The sequence below is a fragment of the Cupressus sempervirens genome, chromosome 11 (assembly GCF_028749045.1).
Source record: "Cupressus sempervirens isolate cs-2001-9-10 chromosome 11, ASM2874904v1, whole genome shotgun sequence".
In the NCBI taxonomy this organism is placed as follows: domain Eukaryota; kingdom Viridiplantae; phylum Streptophyta; class Pinopsida; order Cupressales; family Cupressaceae; genus Cupressus; species Cupressus sempervirens.
In genome coordinates, this window is record NC_143128.1 from 40835163 (window position 1) to 40860892 (window position 25730).

Genomic DNA, 25730 nt, shown 5'->3' on the forward strand with positions numbered 1-25730 from the left:
CAGAGGAAGGTTATTGAGGGAAGCGAATTCTCTTACAGTTCCTGGAGATTGCATAATAGCATCAGGATCAGGTAGGGTCTTGTGTTTTTTATTATCAATTTATTACGTAATTATCCTTTCTTGTCTTCTTTGTGTTTGGGGTTTGTAAATCTGAAATTCTCTGTGAGGAATGTTTAAACATTACGATATTGGAATTTATCAGATGCTTGTTTATAAACTTCTGTATACATGAGATTTAAATGGGAAGGGTTGAATCTAATACCGAAATTCTAGATTAGAAGTTTGGATGGTTGACTATATTTCTATACCAATATAAAAAAAAGAGGCAATTTTTTAATATATTTATATGTTTATATATTAAAGAGGAATTGAGTTAGTATATTTATAAATTTATATATTTATATTTAAACGAAATTAAATTTCAATTAAAAAAAAGAAATTGTTAAAAAAACAAATTCGTTGTTTTTTTTAATAAATAATATATAAAAAAAAAATGTATTTAGTGGGGGGGAGGGAATCACCCCGTACCCACCCCCACTGTCGGCGGGCCGACAGTACCTGCGTCGCAGGTACTGCGATGGCAGTTACAGAGTACCTGCCACCGCAGGCCCTGTGACCGCAGGCCTGCGGCAGAGCCGACAGGCTTTAAACGTTTGTTGAAAAGGTTTGTGTATTTCGTTTTTTTATATATATATAATTTTTATTATTTATAAAAACAAAATTTAATTATTATTTAAAAATTTTTAATTAATAATTTTTTTTAATATATATTAATTAATAAATATTTTAATCTTTATTAATATTTAATAATTAAATAATAATACACTTAACATAGTTTGTAAATATTAATTTATTAATAATTTTGGGTTAAATATTAATAAATTAACAATTAATGAATAGATTAAAATAAGTAATTAGAATAAGCAATTATTGATTAATTTAATTAAAATTAGTTTAATTAAAGTTAATTAATAATGAATATTATTTGATTAAATTATAGATTTGGATTGTTGATTTAATGAAAGTTATTATAGAAATGGGTTAATCGTAAGGGGTAGTTGTGAAAACCTAGTTACTTGAAATTCGACATTAAACTGAAACATAAACCTTACCTTAACTCAATAATATACTTTCAAATCCAATCTCTGAGACTTTGATGTTTTCTATGTGTTCTCTGTGTTTTGGGGTTGTTCTAGTATTGACCAGTTTAGGTTGTTACCAGAGGCTCGGGGTTGTGAATGTGATGTCACGATGATTTGGTCTCGATCTTTCTTAACCCGACCATGGTAATGTGATGAAGTGCTCTATGACATGATTGTATTTATTGTTTGTTATTACTTTTTAGTTTCCTTGTGTGAAGCTGAGATGTATGTATTTGAGATACCTGACTTAACCATTTTCGAGTCTCGATCAGTTATATTGGATAACCATTTTTGAGTCTCGATCAGTTATACTTGGATTGCTTTTCGGTCGCTTGAGAGGACTGAAGTGTTTGTTATGTTCTTGATGATGTCATGTGTTGACTTGACCATTTTGGAGTCTTCGATCAGTATTGTAATTTACTATTGGGATACTTTCTCGTTGCTCATTGGGGAACCATTGGATTTTGTGATTTATCATTGATGCCTTCAGTTGCTGATAGAGAACTGTCGTGATCATATGATTATTATTTGGTGCTTATCTGTTGCTCATGAAGAGCTGATGTAATTTTTTGTGGCTTATCTTTTATGATGTTTTTCAGTTGCTTGTATAGGACTGAGGTGGCTTTATTATGATTCTTTGATTTATGATTTCATGAGCCTAGGGTAGGTTATCTATGTGTAGTGTCGAGAAGTGGCTTGCAATGGGGATCGGGGCCCTAAGAGGCTGCCTGGAGTAACCCATTGTAAGTTGTTTTAATAAGTGAAAACATTTACACTAAATGAGAGAAAATGAACCTAACAAGATAATTGTATGTTCTCTTCCATGCCTTGAGTGCTAGTACAGACTAGGATGGGGTAAAGAGAACGCTTGGTTACGACCTTGCATTCCGTAGTATGCTTTGTGAGTACGAGAGGATACTAGTGGTCGCAGGGATCAGTAGGGACCCGGGATTCCTAAGGGATTGCTCCGGTAACTTCTACGTGACTTTTGCGATGACACTTTCTCGCTTGCATATTAGGTTTCCTACGTGTCTTGTGGTACCTCTGCGTTTAGATGTCGATCTTTTTAGGAACCCTTGAGTTAGCATACTTTTAGGATTTCCCAGAATTAGAGAGTACTTGTGTTTTGTGTTTTGATACCTTGTTTGGGACTTGAGACTATCTCCTCAGCACGGTGGGAGTGGACCATTTAGGTTCCACGCAGTCGGGTGGTAGTGCTTTTACTCTTACCATTGAGATCCGTTCTGTGGTCACCGTGACTGGAGTTTTCGTGATTGGCATTTACCTTCACTATGTTCTTGGATTATTATGATGGATGGTTAGATTTTATGATAGATGTTTTATCATTATGGATGTATGGATGTATCATGTATGGTGAATAGTTTCATATATTTTTACTGTACTTTGTATCGTGGATTTGAGGATGTTGTATCTTTATCTTTACATATGTATATTCTTTTAAGCCTTTCATACCCTGTGACTTGTACAGTGGATGATTGAGCATTCCGAATTAATTTGCCAAGAGGCATTCAGAACAAATGTATATTAAATGGACATGGGACTTTCTGATTATTCTTTCATATGTATGTGATAGTTGTTAGTCTTAGAATTAATTAAATTTAAACGTGACTCAACGTCTTGGGATCCTTAAGAAATGTAACTTGTGATGTATGTTTGTCGATGATTACATGTTATTGCTTCCGCTACTATGTGTTTGATGTGTATGTTATACATTCTTACTTTAAAAAAAAAAAATATTTAGCAAATTTAGTGAAACTTTAGGTTAATTGTTTTGGATCCCTTGGCGGGGCGTTACATAAAGAAGCCTTTGCACTAGGGAATGTCCCAGGAGATAGGAACAAAAGATGATCATGAAGAACACCACTAAAGCATGAAGTTGCAAACATTGCCAAATTGCTGATTTGAAGAACCTCCACTGTATAGAACATGACTAAGTAGAGAAGACTAAGTTTGAAGAGCCGATCGATGAAGATGGAAGGTATCTTCATGGCCTCCAAAAACAGGAATGAAAGAATGTCTATATGGTAAATGATCCATCTCACCGAAATGCATATGTATCCATCCACTGCAATCGCCTAGTACATAGGACCCAATATTGAATACATAGCTCACTTCATCGAACCAAGAAAACAATAGAACCATCATAAACCCTCTATAATGCTGAGAGGTAAGACATGAACACTAAAACTGAATGCAATATCTCCTGTACAAAGGACCATGAACATCGAGAGTGCAAAAGAATTACAAACACCTATAATGGCATGTGTCATCGACACATCATGAGGCTAATGTTGTGGAAGGAACACTCACTTGACAAAGGAAGATGGCGAATATGGCCAACATGAAACCCCCCAAGGCACTTTATAATTTAGTGCGAGTACAACAAAACACAAAAATGAGCAAGATCTCAAGATGCCATAGAGTGATACTTTATCTCAGTCTGTTTGCAAAAATACTACACAAGGATGTTAACAAAGATCAAAAGAGACATAAGGCCGATACAAGAGATAGTACAACCCATGAAAAATCATTTAAAGGAACAAAATCGATTTCTGGACCTGAAACAACCAAGATATCCACCAAAATGCAAAAATAAAAATAAAAATTGAATGAGATGTGCCTAGAGTAGAATTTGGAAAATAGAATGTTTCAAGATATGTCTCTCGAAGTGCAAAATAGAACTCCCAGACTTCGACAGTTTAAACAACCATCAAAAGAGCACCAAAACTGAAAATAACCTGCACCACTGGAATGGGCTTGGGAGTAGCTTTTTGGCAATATCTCGTCTGCGAAAAAAGGAGACTGGATGAGAAGTTACCACAAAAAAACCACAGGTAGGTCAAAAAATTGTTGGAAGGGCAAAAAAAACCCCACCTCGGGATTTGTGCAAGAATACCTCAGGGAGTGTGACAATTTTGTACAAAATCAACTTGATTTTCTTGCAAAATCTTGATTTGCGTGCTACAAATCTTGATTTTTGTGTAGAAAAAGCTTGATTCGTGTGACCAAAATTTTAATTTTGGGCAAAATATCAAACCACCGCCTTGGGAAATGTGCCCAATTTGGGAGCAATATTGTTTTTGCCTTAGGTTCCAACTACGTCTAAATTGGTCAAATTTTATATGAAAATAGGGGTTTTTGGGCGCTTTGAGCTCAATGGTGAGGTCCATTTGGGCTCAAAATGCACCATAAAAAGGTGACCCCCTAGATCCAATACAAAAAAATTTGAAAAATGGAAACCTCTGAAAGAAAAAAATGCAGATCTGGAAGCCTAGCCAAACTTCACATAAATAGAACAGGGACATGAAGATTTGAAGCTCTGATACCATGTTGAAGTTGATGAAAGATCAACCCCACATCTCCCAAGAATCACCTGCATGCAAACGCCTGTCATAGAAAGAGAGAACCAAAAGCTATGGAGGCTGGAGTTCCCAAATCCATAGACGAGACATTCTTGATGAGTAGAAAGAGAGATTGCTATAATCAAAATTGAATGAATGAATTACAAAGAGATCAATCCTTATAAAAGGAGATCAAAACCCAAGTAACTAACCTAGGTTGCATGATGATAATTAATAAAACACTTAATTATTATATGCCTAAAGTCTAGCTTACGTGAAATAGAGTTAATAAGTGACTTAATAATTAAATCAATATGATTTAATTAATAAATAAATGCTTTATTACTCTAACAACACTGGCACTGAAATCATCCCTTATAGCTGGTCCTGAATCGAGCCCTCCTCAAGAGTAGGGCTAGGCCGGTCAATAACAAATAAACTTGCCTTCCCATCATCTTAAGCTTTAGGCTCCTCTTGGGAGGGTTCCTTATCGTGAAGACTTCAGGGAAGCTGGCCCTAATATGAGATATAGTTGATGTTGGTATGGGGAAGGTAGGGTCTCTTGCCTTTCTTTATGGTATGGCCTCCTGCCTGCCTGTCTCTAGGGTCTGCTGCCTTTCTTTGCTTTGCTTGGGCCAAGCCAAAGAACAGTCCTAGCATTTAATATTCCTTCATTTAATATTCTTTGTATTTTTATTCTTTCATTTTATATCTTTCAGTCCTCTCCCTGCACTTTCGTAGCATTCCATGCATGGCAGATAGCACCACAATTTATATGTTAAACTCTCTATTTTATTTGCTATCAATCTCTATGCTATGGAAATGCCCTTAAATATTAAAATAGAAGTTTTTGTCTTTTCTTGTACAAACTTCCATTTTTTTAAAATTCTGATTTTTCAGAAAATTTGCATAGTTTTGGTTTGTGATTTTTTCCCTAAATGTTTTTTGCTGTTATGATTTGGTATCTTTGTACAAAGTAGAGAAAGTTGCCATTAGCTGGAGGTGAAATGTTAATGCATATTTCTTATTTGTATGTGCTGATTGCAGATTAGCTCCCAGACCACTTCTATAGAAATGAAGTTACATTCAACACTGAGAGGTTCCAATGCCATGCAAATTGCAAGCATAGAGATGGTAAGCCCAAAATGGAGTTGGCAGCAGGAGCCAATAGGTGTTTGGGGTATTGGAGCATTCTCCAAGGCTGCCTTGCTAGAGCAAATAAATACAACAGCGGATTCTAGTGACTACCTATGGTACACAACAAGGTAAGAAGAACATTTTTCTACTGTTACATTCAGTTTACGTGCATCTTGTTTGCAAGTCAAGACTAAAATCAAGGGAAGCAAGACATGCTAATTTCTGAACAAGAGGATTTGCTGACAGTCCTCTACAGGAAAACAATATACATAATGCACACTAGACATTTGTTTTAGAAGTAACACCATCAGCTAATATTTACTTATATTAAATAAATAAGAATAATATGCAAATAATATTTGAAATGTTCATAATTGACTAAGCTTTGTATGCGGACAGTTGATCACTTCCGTTGTTGTTTGCTTTTCTGTATTATACTAAAAATGAGCAACTTACTTTGACAGTGTACAAGTTGGTGACAGTGAAGCATTTCTTCAGGATGGGACACAGCCAGTTCTTCACGTAGAATCATTGGGTCATGCTTTACACATTTTCATTAATGGACAATATGCAGGTAACTAGAGGATTTGGTTATCAGTCTTAAAAAGTATATGACAAATTAAAATGACCCGATTTAGTCATTATGTCCTGGGAGTGCATAAGATTTTTTTCTGTCTGTATAGTTCTCTTTTTCTTCAGGCCAACTTCTCCTTTTTTTCATGTTAGTTGATGATAAATGTTCTTGTTGTTTACCGCATAAGTTAATTAAGAAACAGACAGATAATGAACACGAACTTGAACAGCAAACAGCAGAACTCTTATTATTATTCGCATATGTCCACAGTACATTATTCTTGTATGATATGATATGATCATTACAAAGCTTTCCGAAGGGGTTATAAATACCTTCTGAAGAACTTTCCCGAAGGAGTCTATCGGCCAGATACATTATACCCGCTACAAACTATTTACCTGTCGGCTACATAACAAGACTTTTTTCGAAGGGACCCGTCGGCCAATACACAATTTCTACCGATGACATCATCTCCCCCAAAAAGAAAAAGTCGTCTCCTGATGACTAGCAAAATTAGGAGACAACCCACAATCGAGAAAAAAAAATACTAGAGAGAAGAAGGAGGTGTCCCAGAAGAGTGCTGTTGACGACGTAACTCATACACCTGGTCAGTTCGGATGCGCAGATCTGTCTGAATCTGTGAATTAACCTCTACGGCCTCCTTCAGTAGAAGCGCAGCGTCCATAGCCTGCCTCTTGGCCAACTGCCACTCATGCTCTGCCACATCTTTATCCCGGATAGCCGCGTCCTTCTCCTGTACCACTGCTGCCATATCTTTCAATAGTGTTGCCCGTTCTGCTGCCCATGCTGCCTGCTTGTCGGCCAAATCAGTGGCTAACTTTTCTCTTGCCTCTTTTTCAATCGCTAGAGATCTCTGAGCTGCAACACTGTCTGCTGCCCTATCTGCCTCCGCGCGCTGCCGCGCATAGTAAACCTCTTTGTACAGTCCCACGATCTCATGTGCCAACTTCATCATCGGAGTGTCAGTCGGTCTCAATTCTAGCTCAGTGGCCCAATCTGCCAACATCTCTGGGGTCTCAACTGCCGGCCAACCTCTATCCACAAAACAAGTTTGAAATCGCTTAGGACAAATCCCACGAATATACGCTCGGATCAAATGCCACTCCCTTCGTGAGTGAGAGCCTGAATCGCCACATCATGCCTCTTCTTCAATGCAGACAGATAATTAAGAAACAGACAGATAATGAACACGAACTTGAACAGCAGACAACAAAACTCTTATTATTATTCGCATATGCCCATAGTACATTATTCTTGTATGATATGATATGATCATTATAAAGCTTTCTGAAGGGGTTATAAATACCTTCCGAAGAACTTTCCCGAAGGATTCCGTAGGCCAGATACATTATGCCCGCTACAAACTATTTACCCGTCGGCTACATAACAAGACTTTTTTCGAAGGGACCCGTCGGCCGATACACAATTTCTACCGATGACACTTGTTCCTCTTGCTTTGGTTTTGAACACATGCTAGAACCAGCTTTGCTTTCCATATGTGCTCTCCAACTAGGTCTGGTCGCAGACCACTCCATTTTCCTGTTCATATAGCAAATTTCCTTTCAAATTTTTACTTCTACTTGCCTATCTTATGAATTCATCATTTAAAAATCAAAGCTACAAGATTTCCATAGTGCTCTTGTTCTGGATTCAATTGTGTGCAAGTTTTTAACATCTCCATTTTGAGTCGCACTACAAGATAAATCGTCAGGATGCAAGAGTGTAGCAAGAAAAGATTTCATCATTTCCAGTTTGTCTAGGATTCAGCCTTCCTAATAATGATATAACATGTTAACCTTCCTAGTTGCTATTGTACCTTGCTATACTTTACAACCACGCATGCCTACTTTTGTCATTCCAAGAGGTAATACTTCCATATAGGCAACAGTTGTGAGAAGAAGATGTTTAAGGAGAAATTACACGCACTAGAAGCTTTATCAATTATGAAGCTAGAATGGGGTTCAAGTTCCTATATCGACATGTTAGCATTGTGCCTTTCTTGGTACTTGGTTTTTTGGAGTTCTTGCTACCCTGCAGCACGTGCCTTCTTCAGCATGTGGGTTTTCTTTATGTGATGCTTCTTAATTTAAAAACTATTTCATAGATGGTAGACATAAATATCTAAATAATAATTGTGAGAAACAGGTGGTTCCTGAGGGATTTCAAATATCAGATATTTTACAGTGAGGAAGCTGGATTTGCTGTTATTATCTTCCCTTTCATTGGTCCTAATGTTTGCAGTATTTTCATTATTGTGCTAAATAGGCTTCCTCTAGCTTGCGATTGTTATCTCAGTGACTTTTTAATTTGATATAAATGTAAAAATAAAGGATCTATATATTATTTTTTAGTTATTCCTTTTGTTCTAGAGCCATCTATCTCTGGAAATCAATAATACTGCTTGAGATGTTTATTTCCTTTATACAGTATACTGAATTTAAATACGCTGTAAACCTCCAATTAGTTCCTGACAAAAACCTACAAATAACGCCGCAGCCTTCCTGGTGTTCAATTTTTTTTCTGAGTATATATTGCAATTTGATATAAATGTAATAATAAAGGATCTAATTTTTTTTTGGTATTCCTTTTGTTCTAGAGCCATCTAACTTTGGAGATCAATAGTACTACTTGACATGTTTATTTCCATTATATAGTATACTGAATTTAAATATGCTGTAAACCTCTAATTAATTCCTGACAAAAACCTACAAATAGCTCCGCAGCCTTCCTGGTTTTCAATTTTTTTTTCTGAGTACATATGTAACTTTAATATTTAATTAATAGAGAAGGGACTATTCATCAAAAAAATATATGATTCTCTTCTTTGTGGTATTAAAATTTAAAATTGATACATACATCAAATGTTTAATGAGGAGATTGTCCCCTTTATTGCCCAAGCTAGAAAATTTCTGCCTTTTTGAAATGTAATCCCCTTAATATCTTGTAGTTGAGAGCCTTACAAATCTATTCAACCTAGGGAAAAATGCTGGATTGCATTCAAGGGCATACAAAGGACAAAAGTTATTTGTTCCTGTAATAAGAAAATCATATTTAATCCAGTTAGATAGGACGGCCACAATCCGTCATAGTAGGAAGGAATTGGGGCCCAAGTCACCCTATATGTTTTTGACATCTTGAAAGCATTGTTACCCAGAAGCACAGGTGATGTACAAGCACTCTGACTTGTACAGTAACTCCATAAGGCACCCCCACTTTGATGTCTTGGGGAAGGTTTCGATGTAAAGATTTTAAGAGAACTATAACTGAGTTGCAAAAACTCTCATAACCCAAAATCCCAAAGTCATTTGGAAGAGTTGTACATCACATAAGACATTATAATGATAAAGGTTCATTTTCAGCTCATGACCAAGCTAGATGCCAATTTTGGTTCTGAGGTCCCCCTTGTAGAATCTCAAAACAGGATTTATTTCATTTATGAATTACCATATAGTAATATATACTACTTAAAAGTGTTTTAGCCCCAATATTCAATGTCACGGCTGCACTTGGACTAAAGTCTATTATGATCCTAGTGGGTGGCCTTCACTAGCTCCTCGGGGTTTTTGTGCAATGGTTTGTACCATGTGGTATCAGAGCCTCCACCTAGGTTCGAGTCTCAAAGTGGGTGGCAATGCCGACATTGTAGTGTTCATCCGAGGCTCATATGGCCAAGGGAGGGCCCACCATATGGGCTTACATCCAGCCTAGAGTCTGGATTGCAGAACGTGGTGAGATGTTATGATCCTGGTGGGCGGTTCACTAGCACCTCAAGGGTGTGGTGCAATGTTTCATATCATGTGGTATCAAAGCCTCCACTTAGGTTCGAGTCTCGGAGCGGGTGGCAACATTGACATTGCAGTGTTCATCCGGGGCTCATACCGCTAAGGGAGGGCCCACCGTATGGGCTCACATCCAGCTCAGAGTCTGGACTACAGAACGTGGTGGGATGTTATGATCTTGGTGAGCGGCCTTCACTAGCACCTCAAGGGTTTGGTGCAATGTTTCGTATCATGTGGTATTAGAGCCTCCACTCAGGTTCGAGTCTTGGAGTGGGTGGCAACACCGGCATTGCAGTGTTCATCCGGGGCTCATACGGCCAAGGGAGGGTCCACTGTATGGGCGCAAATCCAGCCCAGAGTTTGGACTATGGAGTGTGGTGGGATGTTATGATCCTGGTGGGCGGCCTTCACTAGCACTTCGGAGTTTTGGTGCAATGGTTCATACCAAAGTCTAAACTAGATATTGTCAAGACACCTACACCTGGAGCATCTAAGGGATTTGGAAAGAGTTTAAATCCAGAGTTTGTGGCAGTGGGTGCGAAGGTCAACAAGGTTATACTGTTTCTTTGTGTAGTCCTTGGAGTTCAAATATTAACTTCTGTCTTAGGTTACCTTTTGATTTGTGGGTGGAAATGCAAAGAAAGAGAGCACTGATTAAAACATTTTCCTTTAATATTTATAAACGTAGGGAACACATTTTAAAAAATATGAAAGGGCAGTTTGCTCCTCATCCAAATCAAAGTCCAAATTTGAAACTAATTTTTCTTCATAGTTATCATACTTATTTTAGCTATTGATATATAGTTATGATTCTTTTGAAAACATTTGGTAACATTCGTTGAAAATTTCAAGTATTTTTCTTCACAGGTTGCTTTGCTGTCAACTCTCTCTCTTTTATATGTCATTGCTTGCTGACTTGTTTGTAAAAAATCGAAGTTGGACCTAAGCCTGTAAAATATTTGTTCGTCATAGTATTCTGCGGATTCTATTTGTAATCTCCATTATTTGGTTCCCAAGCTTTTTCTCCCTTCTATAACTAGGTGCTCTTATAATCCCTGTCTGTAGATTTTCTTTTTAAGCCCCTTCAGCTGCTCAGTTTCAAGCCATCTTCATTGACCATGTATAACAAGTAGTAGATTTGATATTCTTCTATAACTTAATCCAACATCAGTATGGTTTGTTAATTGTGAACTATATGAAGCTTATTTCTACTTGGTTGAATATTTATCTTGAGCTAATGTGTAATGGTATTTAGTGGGACAGGCTATGATAAGGTTTTATATTCTACCTTGCATGGAGATGTTTTTTATGCAACAACGCTGTTCTCTGACTTAACTGTTTCGTTTAGGATCATTTTGAGTACATTTATTGATGTCTTAAATTGTAGGAAGAAGTGTAAATTTTGACACTTGATAATTTTTTTAATGGTAGTTAGGCAACAAAGGAGCTTTTAATAAGTCTTCAAAACATCTAAACAATATAATTAGTAATTATTATGTTCTTTGTAAAGATTGCATTTTTTTGCATATAGTCTATCATTTGAATAATTTTCAAATTATTTTAATTATTCTTATAGGAAGTCAAACAGGGAGTAGCAGCAAGTCAAGTATCACCCTGGAGATGCCCATTGTTTTGAAGTCTGGAAAGAATGATATTGCGCTTTTAAGTATGACAGTTGGCCTACAGGTTCTCATCTAAACTTCTTACACTCTTTCATTAACTAAATTTTCAGTTTTCTTTAGGTTTGAGGCCTTTTTTTTTTAAAGAGGGGTAAATGCTTTGATCTGGAGCTATGAACCAGTGAGGCCACAAACGGGGGACCTCATCCCCATTAGATTTGAACCTTGATGGCAAGGATAACTTCTCAACAGCTTAACTATCACAACATGCCACTATTGGTTTAGGTTTGAGGCCTTTTGTTCCTTCGATCTAAACATACTTTCTCTGGGCATCAGGACTATTATTGACTCTGTATTTTACAATTTAATGCATTTATTAAGCTCAGTATCTGCTGCTTTTCCGATTCTTCCGAATCTGAATGTACTGGACCTATATATGGCACTCAGACCTCCGTTTTTGTTCTCTTAAGCTGGTATTAGTTAGTCAATTGAATTTCTAATAAGTTGTTTGATTGGCAGATTAGATATGATCATGGCAGTCTAATAGAGTACAGTAATGGTAGTCATATCTTAGATTGGTATTTACTATTTAGCTTTTGCTTTGGTTTCATTAAAACAACTTACTGAGGAGTTTTTTATTATTCATTTTGGTTATATTGTTGAGCTTTGGACTGAACATAATGAACTTGGCAAGTTGTTTATATTTGGCTTTGAATCGGTGTTTTTGACTTGAATTTTGGTTTTTGGAAGGATTGGAGAAGTCTGACAGTTGACAATCACAATTTTGCTGAATATCACAAGTTTTGACCGACAGTTTCGACTGCGTGCATGAATTGAAAGCATGGATTTGTAGCCCATGCCAAAGATCTGATACATGAGTCTTTGGCATTGCCTTAACATGCCAGTGTTGGTCATAAGACAAACTGTAGAGCAGAAATGATTCATAGCAGCATAAGTTCTCACACAAATTTTTAAATACATATGAATATCTTAAGACTTATTGAAGACTCATGTATGCTTCATCATTAACCATTGCAAACTGTCCCTGCATTTATATGTATTACTATTATGAGAACCTGTTATGGGGAAACATTGACATGCAAGCTTAAGTTACCTTGATACAGATAAATTTATTTTCTCTATAGATACTGGGAGATGATAGTACAAATTTTAAGAGAAGACTTTGGATATGATACACCAGGGATACAATGTGCGTTCATGTGGGGTGCACAGAAAGAGATAATGCATATTAATACCAGGCCATTATTTTGGAAATAGATTTATTCCCTCAGAAATCCAATGTAAAACCTAATATAGCTGTTTTATACTCTATAAAATATGGAGATGAAATACAACAAAAATATTTAAAATATATAACTGACAGGAAATCTGAGCAACTATAGAAATCTAAGTCTAGAGTGCTATTAAGTTAAATTCTTAATTGATTGCTTTTTCGATGCTTTGTTTTTATTGAATTACCTATCAGCCTGCAGATGTACAGAGTAGACAGTCAGCAGTATCAAGCTTGTAACTGCTTTGTTTTTATCTATTAAATGATTCTTTTGAAATACTAATATGCGCTTCTTGAACAAATGTCCTTCCTTTTTCCTTCATTTCCTTTGCTCCTTTGTATATAACTATTTAGCCTAACACATCCTTTTATAAGTTTCTTTTCATTTAAAATTATTAACACTCTTTAGCAAAAGAACTCAAATATACACAATTTGCTGTCAGTTTTTCTTGCAAAGATACCTGCTTGGGTTTGTAATATGGACGATTATTTAGCTCTAAAATTTCAAGAGTTTCTCAGCTTGACATCATTTATATCTTATTCGCTTCCTTCACATGCTGAAATGATGTACAACTCACATCCTTTCTTCGTTCTATTCAAATAGATTCACCATTTAGTTTTGGATGATTTCCATCATAGATGCTATTAAGTTTCATGTACTGAACTAAAGGAATTAGAAGTATATGCATATATTCCTTCTAAGTTTTTTTTCTGACAAGAACTCTCCTATATACTTTAAGTATGTTTTGGACAATAATGATTGACTATGGTTTCCTGTGTCCAGAACTATGGGTCATTTTTCGACACATGGGGTGCAGGACTCACTGGAGTGATACTGAAAGGTTTAAATGGCGGGGACAAAAATTTGACCTCACAAGAGTGGAAATATCAGGTCTCATCTTAAGTCTTCGATTCTTATTTATTACATTTATGTTTGACATTAGCTGAAAGAAACATAAAAGAATAAGTCTAAGATGACTATATTTCGTATTCGGTTGGAAAATTGAGCTGAATTTATTGTGTTCAATTTTTGCATTTTTTCTTGCGCCAGTCTCTGTTTCAGTTATTCCAAATTAAAAAATAGCACTGCTTGTATGCTAATTTATCTGGAAGAATAGATTAGAAGTTGAATTTTAGTCGTATGTTATAGTACAGTTACCTTTCAAGAATCTTTGACTTTCTAACAGCTATGTTATGATTTCACTCTGCATTCTGTTTGTAAGTGTAGATTGGATTGAAAGGTGAAAAGTCACAATTTTATATGGGTAAAAGCACAACTACTGCAACATGGGCTTCAGGATCGGACTTTCCTAAGAAACAACCTATGATTTGGTACAAGGTTAGGAAAATGATTTATTTCAATTATACATATGCTTTTCAGATGTAGGTAGGAAATATCTTTCCTAGAAATATCATATTAGCAAGCATTGGAAATGTTAATCATAGATTACATGAAAGTTTGGGAGGATTTTCGTTAATTGTTTTTGTGTGATGCACATGGCTAGGCATTTCTCGTTATCTATCTAGCATGTTAGGAAAATGCATTTGTTGTTTTTATACATCTGCTTTATAATTCTAGTTCTTAGGAATGTGTCCATGCATGAGATAGAAACCTGTAACTACTCTATAAAAAAATATGTCTTCATCTGTTCATGACAATATGATGTCTATGGGGAACTTTGTCCAAGATTTATTTTGGACAAAGAGGATAGATTTATTTAAGGATATTTTAGGTTCATTTAGAACATAATGACTTGGTCAGATGCGCATGGTTGGGCATTTCTTCTTATCTACCTAGCATGTTAGAAAAATGAATTTGTTGTTTTTATACACCCACTTTATAATTCTAATTCTTAGGAATGTATCCATGTATGAGATAGGAACCTATAACTACTTCATTTGTTCGTGACAAGTCTAAGGAGCTCTTTGTCCAAGATTTTATTTTGGACAAAAAGGATAGATAGGTAGTCTACGGAGCACTTTGTCGAAGATTTTATTTTGGACAAAAAGGATAAATATATAATAAGAAAAGAGAACTTATGTTCATTTAGAACATAAGGACTTTGTGGGATGCTCATGGCCAGACATTTTTTCTTATCTATCTAGCATGTTAGAAAAAATGAATTTTTTGTTTTTCTACATCTACTTTATAATTTTAATTCTTAGAAATGTGTCCATGCATGAGATAGGAACCTATAACTACTCCATAAAAAAAAGACTCCATCTGTCCATGACACTAGGTAGTCTATGGAGAGCTTTGTCCACAATTTTATTTTGGACAAAAAGGATAGATAGTAAGAAAGGAGATTTTACGTTCATTTAGAACATAATGAATTTGTGGGATGCACATGGCTAAGCATTTCTTCTTATTTATCTAGCATTTTTTTTGGATAATTAAAAGGCCATGAGCCCAAGACTGTGTTTAGATTAAAAAATTGTCAAAGATGGATAGATGCCCTTGGTTTAGCCCTTACATAAATTTCTCAAAGTAATTTAACTAATTTTAGCGCTTGCTTTTGATTTTCGAATTTATAACTTTGCTCTTGATAATTCCTTGTGGATATAACTTGAAAAATAAACTTGGCTACAATCAAGTTGTTAGAACGAAAAGAAGTATTTTTCATAATAAAAAATGAAACTTATCTTCTATTTACTTTAATTTTAAATTCAATTCATATTTGAATAACCAAAAATATGTCACTTATTAACATTAAACTTCGATGATATCAGCTAAATTTAATATATTTATTTTGACAGTAAAAGTTCTAAACCAATTTTGCTTCTAGAACAAATTTCTAACTTATACTTATCATGTTAGCTTATCTTATTAGAATCTCATCTCCATTTGCTCCTTTGTTTGCAAGATTATCTGCTTCTCTTTTACTTTCCCTATAAATATGTTTTATGATTGTTCTTTGAATTGATCAACGATGGCTAGGGCATATTCAAGTTTAGAATTAAGGATCCAATTTTGAGTCTCTTTTTTTCTTAATGCATTTAGGATAATTTGCAAGTCTCCTTCGATAACTAATTTGTTAATACCTATCTCTCTACTTAGAGTTAAGCCTTCTGTCAAGGCCTCTAATTTGGTTGAGTTATTAGACATTATTCTTAAAGGTTTGATGCGTTTAGTAAGGCATGTTCTGTTATCCAAACAAATAATACATCCTAAGCTTGCTGGTCCCAGATTACCCCTAAAGGCCACATCAATATTTAATGTTGACCATTCTGCAGGAGGAGGTTCCCATTTACGTTATTTCTTAGCGATTTTGTTGGATTTTGTATATATAATTGGTGGATATCTTTGGTTTCACTGAAAAAGGATGACATGACGTGACAAAAATAGGACAAGAACACAGACACAACAAAACAAAGAAAAGTTGGAAAAAAACAAGCAACTAACCCATTATGATACAATCGTAGGGGTTACCTGCTTCCTTTAGATTTGGTAGAGCTTTAAGTCTAGACCATTGTATAACAATGGTAAGACTTCTCCTATTGGATATGCTAGCTTGAAGGAGTTGCATTTGTTCACCTGGTGTATCTTGAACAACCCTTCGACAGGCTTTCGAACTTAGAATGCATCCCCTTTGGCTCCCTTCTTTTATCCTACAACAAAACTAGGTCCCCTTCTATGAATTTTCAAGGCCTTGCCCTCTTGTCAAAAATTTCCTTTGCTTGCGCCTATTGTTGTTTAATATGATCCACCATTTCTTCTCATTCTTCTTCTAGCCAAGTTAGGTACATGATCCTCTTTTCCAGTCCACCTTGTAATGTGTTATCATGGATAGTTCGAGAGGGAGGGGAAGGTTAGCCTTTGTCCCATACACCAACTCAAATGGGGAGATTCTGATGGCCCTCTTGAGAGTAACCCTGTATACTCACAAAGCTTCATGTAGCTTTTTTTGCAACTCCTTTGATTATCAATTATGAGTTTTTTCATGATATTTATCATGTTCTTGTTGCTCGACTTGGCTTTCCCGTTGCCTTCAGGCAATAATAAGATGAATGGCTCAAACAGACTTTGTAATCATAGCAAAATTCAACGATTTTTACTGAGGAGAAGCATGTAGCACTATCCATACGAGCTTTAATGGGACACCAAATCTCACTAGTATACACTCATTCAAGAATTTGCACACTACCTCAGAGGTGGTTTTCTTGGTGGGCTTTACTTCAACCCATTTGGTTAAGCAGTCAGTTGCGGTTATGATATAAGTGTGACATGAGTTGGAAGGTGGGTTGATTGGTCCTATGAAATCTACTCCTCACTGCTAGAAAGGACCTTCAATCACTACAGGCGTTAGCGCAAGGGCAATCAGCTGGGGTTTTCTACCAAACATTTTGCACTTCTCGCACGATGACACTCACTTGTAAGCATCTTTGAACATCCCCGGCTAGTAATAACATTGCCTCAATATTTTGAAGGCCGTAATAGAAGAGGAGAAGTGCCTGCCGCATGCTTCATGAAAATCTCGGAGTAACTTCTCTTGTTACTGTTTGTCTACGCATCTGAGGAATGTTCCATCAATTGCTTTCTTGCAGAGCCGGTCTTCCCAAATTGGGAGTATGACCATTTGAGCATTCTTGGTATGTAAGAAAGTACGCTATGTTGGAGAACCATGGATTTTGGAGACTTACCATTAGGACTCTAGGCTTGTTCTCATCCTCTCCTTCCACATGATTTTCCGCAATTGCTCGACACAAGCCATTTCTACGACTAACTTGGTTGGCTTGATATCAATGTCATCCTACATTATCTTTACCACCCACGCACCTCAGGTATTGCATCCTACATCTTGTTGTGTGAGTATGCTTTTTTACTATTGACTCAGACGCATATACAATGGCACGAGAGTGGAGGATATAGAGTTTGAAGTTTTTCAAGGCTCGCACTAGTGCATACGAATGCTCTTATACATGCGAGTATGTGAGCTTGTGATCTTTGAAGGGAATGCTCATAAAAGCAATATGAGCTTGTACTCCTTCATCCTCTTGCATGAGGATAGCCGATAGAGTGTGCTTCGAGGCATAGCAGTAAATGATAAACTCCTTACTATAATTAGGATGGGTCAAGACAAGGGCCATTGCAATGGTGTTTTTGATGCTGTCAAATGCTTGCTTACGAGAACCACTCCATCTAAAGTTCTGACTCCCCTTCATCATATCCACTATTCACTTGGTGATTTCAGAGAAATTTAGGACAAATCTTCATAGGGAGTCGACTTTTCCAAAGAAGGGTTTAACCCCTTTTTTGCTAGATGGGAGACTTAGTTGTTGAATGGCCCGAACACTCTCAGGATCTATTTGGATCCCCTCCTGTGATACTATATCTCCGAGGAACTTCTCTTTTGTCCCTTTGTCGAAGATTATTGTTGACACAAAAGTCGTAATCCCTACCCACCGTGTTATCCCCAGGCGACCTTGTGTAACATGGAAACAACCTCCAAGTGTGGGACTTACGCTCTTAGATTGAATCTCCAGAGAAGCTCGACTTCCTTACAATCATCATACACCCAAACTAAAACTTTGAGGGAAAAGAGTGAAGGAATCCATGAAAGTAAATGCCGAAAGGAAAGGGGGTGATGCACCAGATTGAAACATGGTTACTACCTCTTCTGATAACTGCACTAGACATTAATGAAACAACCAAATATATACTATTCTCAACTCTAATCTACTTCCCATGAAATCTTATGTAGGTTAGAACTGATCGAATGTTGAACGGAAATATAATTTTCACTATGCAGTGATTGGCAACATGTTTAACACAACATATAAATCGAGAAAATAGAAAATAAACATTCACTATAAGGCACATACATACACTAGATAGCAGAATGGCAAGAAGAGGTAAAAAACAAGATATTTCATTAATGGAAGGCGAAGGAATACATTTGCAAAGCATAAGCTGCTGCAAAAGAACTAGAGAAGAACCCTCAAAATTATGTACAAACTTTGCCTATGTAGGGTTCAAACTTTAGGCATAAACCAGATTTTACATTTTTAGTTCAAACCCCAACCAGAGTGGAGTTATAATAAAGAGGAAAGCAATAAACGAATATCAGAACAAAATCTGATCTTTGAATGCAACTTGCTCTTGGAAGTGATAGGAAAAGCCAAAATGAATGCATCCGACTAGTAGAAGATAAATCTAACAAATTTGATCCCTACAAGCAATAAATAAGCATGGAGTACACTGACATTGTGCATACAAGGCCCAAGGAGTCACCCAAGATTAAGAACCGACCTTGGTAATGTGACATGGCTGCAAGAAAATTCAATTCATGCTGCTGTCATAAAATGTGGGAAGGGATAACACAAAGCATTAACCCACCTGTGTACACTAGTAAAGCTGACTTGTTGACCTTCACCAATCCGCACACCAAAATCTATTGTGAAAATGCAAAACAAAAATTGTTCAATGATCATGAAGAAAGATGCACGACATAAAGCCTTGAGAAACATGACATAAGCATGGGATCACAACACCTATCAACAAAGAAAAGCTCCAAAAAATCTGATAGGGCACAATTCCCCATGAAAAAGAAGCCAAAGAGACTGCAAGAAGGGATAACATGAAATGTTAACACCCTGCCATGTGGTGCAATTCTGGGACCTTTTTCCTTGAGAAAACACTACATTACCACAACGACAAGAATGGAGACACGTGGTAGAACAAAACTTTAGAACATGAAAAGTTAACTCCCACCATGTAGACCCAACTCCGTTAACCGTCAAAATGATGCAAGATGTGATGGTTGGGACATATAATAATAGCGCGAGCATTAAATCATGAAGAATGTGACCTTACCACTACTTCTCGAAATGATGACATGGGGCAACAAAAAACATGGGATAACATGAAATGTTAACCGCAAATGTTTCGTGTTAACCCACCTATGACATATCCAGTTCATTGATAACATGAAATGTTGACACGCTGCCATGTGGCACAATTCTGGGACCTTTTTCCCTGAGAAAACACTACATTACCACAACGACAAGAATGAGACATGTGGCAGAACAAAAGTTGAGGACATGAAAAGTTAACTCCAGCCATGTAGACCCAACTCCGTTAACCGTCAAAATGATGCAAGATGTGAAGGTTGGGACATATAATAATAGCGCAAGCATTAAAGCATGAAGAATGTGACCTTACCACTACTTCCTCGAAATGATGACATGGGGCAACAAAAAACATGGGATAACATGAAATGTTAACCGCAGATGTTTTGTGTTAACCCACCTATGACATATCCATTTCATTGAAGATTTCTCAGATCAATTATCTGTGATGCGCTGAATGGGGGCAAAATAGTCAACAATTATCTTATGCTCCTCCTATCCACAAGGCTTTGCCTTTTTGTTTTCTTCTTCACATTAATGGCATCATTCTTCCTATCTATAACTCTCCCTTTTTGAATCTTTCCCTTGGATTTCAATGGAAAATAATCTTCATCTATCTCTAGTTTGCCTTTTACATGAAGCTGAAGAACAATGCAATCATTAGCTTCCACTAAACTTGTACCTCTCCTTATGAGCTTAGTGATGGTACTTGTGCACAAAGTGCATTTTGCATGACTATAGATCCTTCCTTTTTCTTGTTATCTTGCTCTTTTTTACCTTCTCTATACTTTACCAGGCTTTCAATTTTTTGGTCCTGGTTTCCTTCATCTTGTGCTGTGTATATGGTTTCACAAAACCACTTCTACTATATTGTGTCATATGTTCATAGTCATTATATTTTTAGTGTGTGACATTTATAATCTATTGAAAGAACAAATGAGCTATGATTCCTTAAATGAGTAGATGTATTATAATTTGTACTTGAGAATCTGTGAGGTCTTCTATTCTTGTATCAACCATAATCTTGTGCAATGAGCAAAAACTATTGCATGCATAGAAATAATCATAGAAAGAATTGTGGAATCTAGGCTTATGGGCTTTCCTTGGAGAAAAGGACTTTTTGAACTTGTCCTTGCTTACGTTTGGAGAACTGTATGATTTCTGTATGACATGGTTTTCTTCCTTCTTTCTTCTTTCCCTTTTGATAGGGTATTTCAGGGCTTCAATATACCTCTTTCTGCAGCTAGCAAATTTTCTCTGTCTGAAGCTAGCATATTTTCTCAATGGGGGCTCTTGTGCTTCAGTTGCTTGCAATTTAGCAAGCTTGAGCCTTGTCTGTTCTTCTACCGCAGCAAACCTTTTGTCAAGGTCCTTGTTAACTTGAGTTTTTCTCACCTCCCACATTAGGGAGTGAATGAGAGCCTGATAATTTGGGTCTTCCTGTTGAGGAGAAGACAAACAAGAATAATCTTTTTCCTATTGCCCTTGTTTGACCTCCATTTGCTGCTGCATATCAAACTCCTGCCTCTGTATTGTCCTAATCTCATATTCCCACTCCTGCAACTGCTCACCCACTTGGCTTTTATAAGCCAACTACTCACTCCGTTCATGAACCTTAGGTTGACCTTCTCATTGTGTTCATGAAACTTCAAGTCCACTTGCCTTTGGAATTCCAATATCGTGGTCATTTATATGGGCATGTTGGGACTGGAGGAGCAGGGGTGCAGGGATAATATGCATATTGGACATGTTGGCCATATGGTGATGAAAAAGAATTTTGGTCATTGATAGTATGAGGAATGAGGGATAGAATTTTCATGATATGGGGGAGAATGATAAGAATTTCTGTGAAATGGGTCCATGATTAAAACTTCATAAAAGCTACGAAATCATAGAAAATCTTGGAAAACATAAAAGCTCAGAGATGATCTCCAACATTGTTTCTGCTTGAAACCAATAAATTTGCACTTAAAGTCGTCATCGTGTTTGATGAAATGCCTCCAAAGGTTGATGGCATTGAGAATAACACCAAATTTCTGAATGAATTAAGATGGAAATGGCTATCAACGTACTTATGAAATTGAAATCTTGTTTGTTCCACCAGGCGTGCCAAAAACTGTTGACACAAAAATCCACACCTGTTTGATGTGTTATCCCCGGTCAACCTTGTGTAACATGGAAACAACCTTCAAGGTGTTGGACTTGAGCCCTGACTTTGAATCCCTGAAGAAAGCCAACTTCCTTACAATCAGGCTGCACCTAAACTAAAACTTTGAGGGAAAAGGGAGAAATAATGCATGGAAGCGAATGCTGAAAGGAAAAGGAGGTGATGCACCGGATTGAAACATGGTTACTACCTCTTCCAAGAACTGCTCTACATATCAATGGAACTATGAAATATACGCTGTTCTCAACTCTAATCTACCATACAAGAAATCATATGCAGGTTAGAACTGATCAAATGCTGAAAGGAAAGATAATTTTCACTATGCAATGATTTCCAATAGGTTAAATGCAACATACAAACCAAGAAAATAGAAAAGAAGCATTCACTACAAGACACATACATGCACGAAATAGAAAAATGACAAGAAAAAGTAAGAAACAAGATATTTCATTAATGGAAAACAAAGGAATACAATTGCAGAGCATAAGTTGCTGCAAAAAAACAAGAGAAGAACCCTCAAAATTATGGACAAACTTTGCCTTTATAGGGGTTCAAGCATGTTCCAAATTTTACATTTTTAGTTCAAACCCCAACCACAGTGGAGTTTATTACAGAGGAGAGCAATAAATGAACATCAAAACAAAATTCGATCTTTCTATGCAACTTCCTCTTGGAAGTGACGGGAAAAGCCAAAATGAATGCATCTTTCTGGTAAAAGGATAAATCTATCAGATTTAATCTCTTCAAGCAATAAATAAGCATGGAGTGAATTGGCATTGTGCATACAAGGCTAAGAAGTCGTCCAACATTAAAGAACCAACCTTGGTAATGAAGCGCGACCACAAAGAAATCAAATCATGCTGCTGTCATAAAATGTGGGAAGGGATAACATAAAGTGCTAACCCACTTGCCTACAACTATAAAGCTAACCTATTGACCTGCACCAATCCACAAGCAAGAATCTGTTGTAAAAATGCGAAAGAAAAAATTGTTCTATTGATCTTCACCAATCCACAAGCAAAAATCTGTTGTAAAGATGTGAAAGAAAAAATGTTCTATTGACCTTCGCCAATCCACAAGCAAAAATCTGTTGCAAAAATGCGAAAGAAAAATTGTTTGTTGATCATGAAGAAAGCCTTGAGAAATGTGACATTAGCGTAGGCCCACAACACCTGTCGGCAAAGAAATGGCCCAAGAAATCTGACATGGCATAGTTTCCCATGAAAAAGTAGCAAAAGAGAGCGAGGGAAGCGATAACATGAAATGTTAACACCTTGCCATGTCGCACAATTTTGAGATCTTTCCCCTTGAGGAAAAGTTGTATTACCAGAACTACTGGAACAAAGACACGTGGCAGAATGAAATGTGAGAGCACAAAAGTAACTCCTACCATGTGGACTCAACTCCGTTAACCATCAAAATGGTGCATGATGTGAAAGTTGGGACATATGGCAATAGCACATGCATTTAAGCATGAAGAATGCAACATTAGCACCACTTCACTGGAATGATGAATCGTGGCAACAAAAAACATGGGATAACACGAGATGTCAATTGGAAATGTTTCGTGTTAACCCACCTGTGACATATCTTGGCCATTATTTCTCAGATCGACTATCTGCGAGGGGCTGAATTGGGGGCAAAAATAACCAACAATTATCTTATACTCCCCTTGTCCTTAAGGCTTGACCTTTTTGATTTCTTCTTTACATTAATGTCATCATTCTTCCTTTTTGCAACTCTCTCTTTTTGAATCTTTCCCTTGGACATCAATCGAAAATAATCTTCATCTATCTCTAGTTTGCCTTTTACATGGAGCTGAAGAACAATGCAATCATTAGTTCCTCCTAAATTCGTACTTCTCCTTATGAGCTTAGTGATGCCACTTGTGCATAAAGTGTATTTTGCACGATCATAGATCCTTCCTTTTTCTTGTTATCATGCTCTTTTTTCCTTCTCCATATTGTAGTAGGCTTTCAATTTTTTATGGTCCTGGTTTCCTCCATCTTGTGCGGTGTATATGGTTTCACAAAACCACTTCTACTATATTATGCCATAAGTTCCTAGTTATTATATTTTTAATGTGTGACATTATAATCTATTGAAGGAACAAATGAGCTATGATTTCTTAAATGAGTAGATGTATTGTAATTTGTACTTGAGAGTTTGTAAGGTCTTCTATTCTTGTACCAACCATAATCTCGTGCTGTGACCAAAAACTATTACATGAATAGCAATAATCATAGAAAGAATGTTGGAATATAGGCTTATAGGCTTTCCTTGGAGAAAATGACTTTTTGAAGTTGTCCTTGCTTACTTTTGGAGAATTGCATGATTTCTGTATGACATGGTTTTCTTCTGCCTTGCTTCTTTCCCTTTTGATAGGGAATTTCAGGGCTTCAATATACCTCTTTAATTTTTCTTTATGTGACTTCTTTGGTACATTGTTGGAGTATTCTTTATCGGCCATTTGATTCTTTGTAGCTAATAGTAGTCTTAATGGATGGTAACCTCTACCCATTGATGATATCTTCTAAGGTTTCAATACTCTTGTCAAATTTGAGACTTTTTATCAACTTGGTGATGTGTTTTCCAGTTCCTTTCTCAAGGAAACAATCTTGTACTCCTCATACAATCTTCTTCCTTTACTTCAATTGGAGTCTCATCTGTTTTTCAATCCTTTCCCTTATTCAATGTTAACTTTTAGATCAATGATCACCTTTTTCAGATTTTTCAAGGCTTCATATTAACTGCACATTAGACTCATTGTCCTCTTGAAGTTGTAGCTCTAGTTTCTGATTTACGTTTCTCAATTTCCCTATAGACACAATGGAGTTGTTCAAGATTCACTTCATCTTCATGATTTTCCTCTTCTACATTCTGTTCATGTTCTTTTGATGTCTTTTCTTCTAATTTTATCTTTTCTACCTTTGACTCAATGGTCTTCTTATTGAAGATATCATCTTTTGTTTTTGTTGTTGTGTTCCATTTGCCACCTCATCAATTTTGCATTTTTCTCTCTCATTAACATTTGATTTTGTTTGTTGATCAATGTTCTATTTGGTATTTTCCTTTTTCGTATTTCCTATTGTTCTTGCTATTTGTGCTTCGCGAAAGTAAAATATTATCAACCATCATTCTTCTTGGGTGGATATTTTGCAACTGACAATTTTGGATAAAAATCCAGTTGCAAAATAGGATGACCAGCCACAGCGTATGAGACAGAGTCTCTCCTACCTTAAGGGGAAGGCTCCCCCTTCTCACCATTCCTTGGATCAACTTAAGGTAAACAAGAAGTTGAGAGATTTTATAAAATGGGTGTCACAAATATCCTTTCTTCTAATCTTTCAAGAAAGAATCCACTAACTCGTCGAGCAAATGATGTGTAGGGTAAATCTCTAACCATACTTCTATCAAGAGCTGGAAATAGTGGTAACGATAAACCTTCACTAACTCAAAAGTTAGCTGAAATTGTACCGGTTTGGCTCTAAGTCCGGTCGTACTTCTATATGGAAAAACTTTAGCATTAGGGCACAAAGACACCTAAAAGTAAGAATAATTAACTATTTTGCAAATTAAAAAAGAAGTATAAGTTACAGACAAAGCTTCTAGCTATATATTTCCACAACTGCTCCTAGTCAAAGCTTTGGCTCCGATTGCTTCTTAAATCACTATGCTATTTTATTAAACACACAATAATAACATAAATCAAGACAATAGACACAAATTACAGTCCAAACTTCTAATTTGCTCTATCAAAATTGCTTTCAGTCAAAGCTTTGAATTCAA

At 36.4% G+C, this 25730-nt stretch overlaps 1 protein-coding gene across 1 annotated transcript in view; it reads left to right on the forward strand.

Annotated features, from left to right (window-relative positions):
• LOC149528153 (beta-galactosidase 8-like) overlaps positions 1–25730 on the forward strand; it is a 59022-nt gene that overhangs the window by 29000 nt on the left and 4292 nt on the right. The window contains exons 12-16 of the mRNA XM_089810113.1: positions 5552–5769; positions 6106–6215; positions 11592–11701; positions 13710–13817; positions 14154–14264. Coding sequence (XP_089666239.1) covers positions 5552–5769; positions 6106–6215; positions 11592–11701; positions 13710–13817; positions 14154–14264 — 657 coding nt within the window. The remainder of the gene's footprint in view (positions 1–5551; positions 5770–6105; positions 6216–11591; positions 11702–13709; positions 13818–14153; positions 14265–25730) is intronic.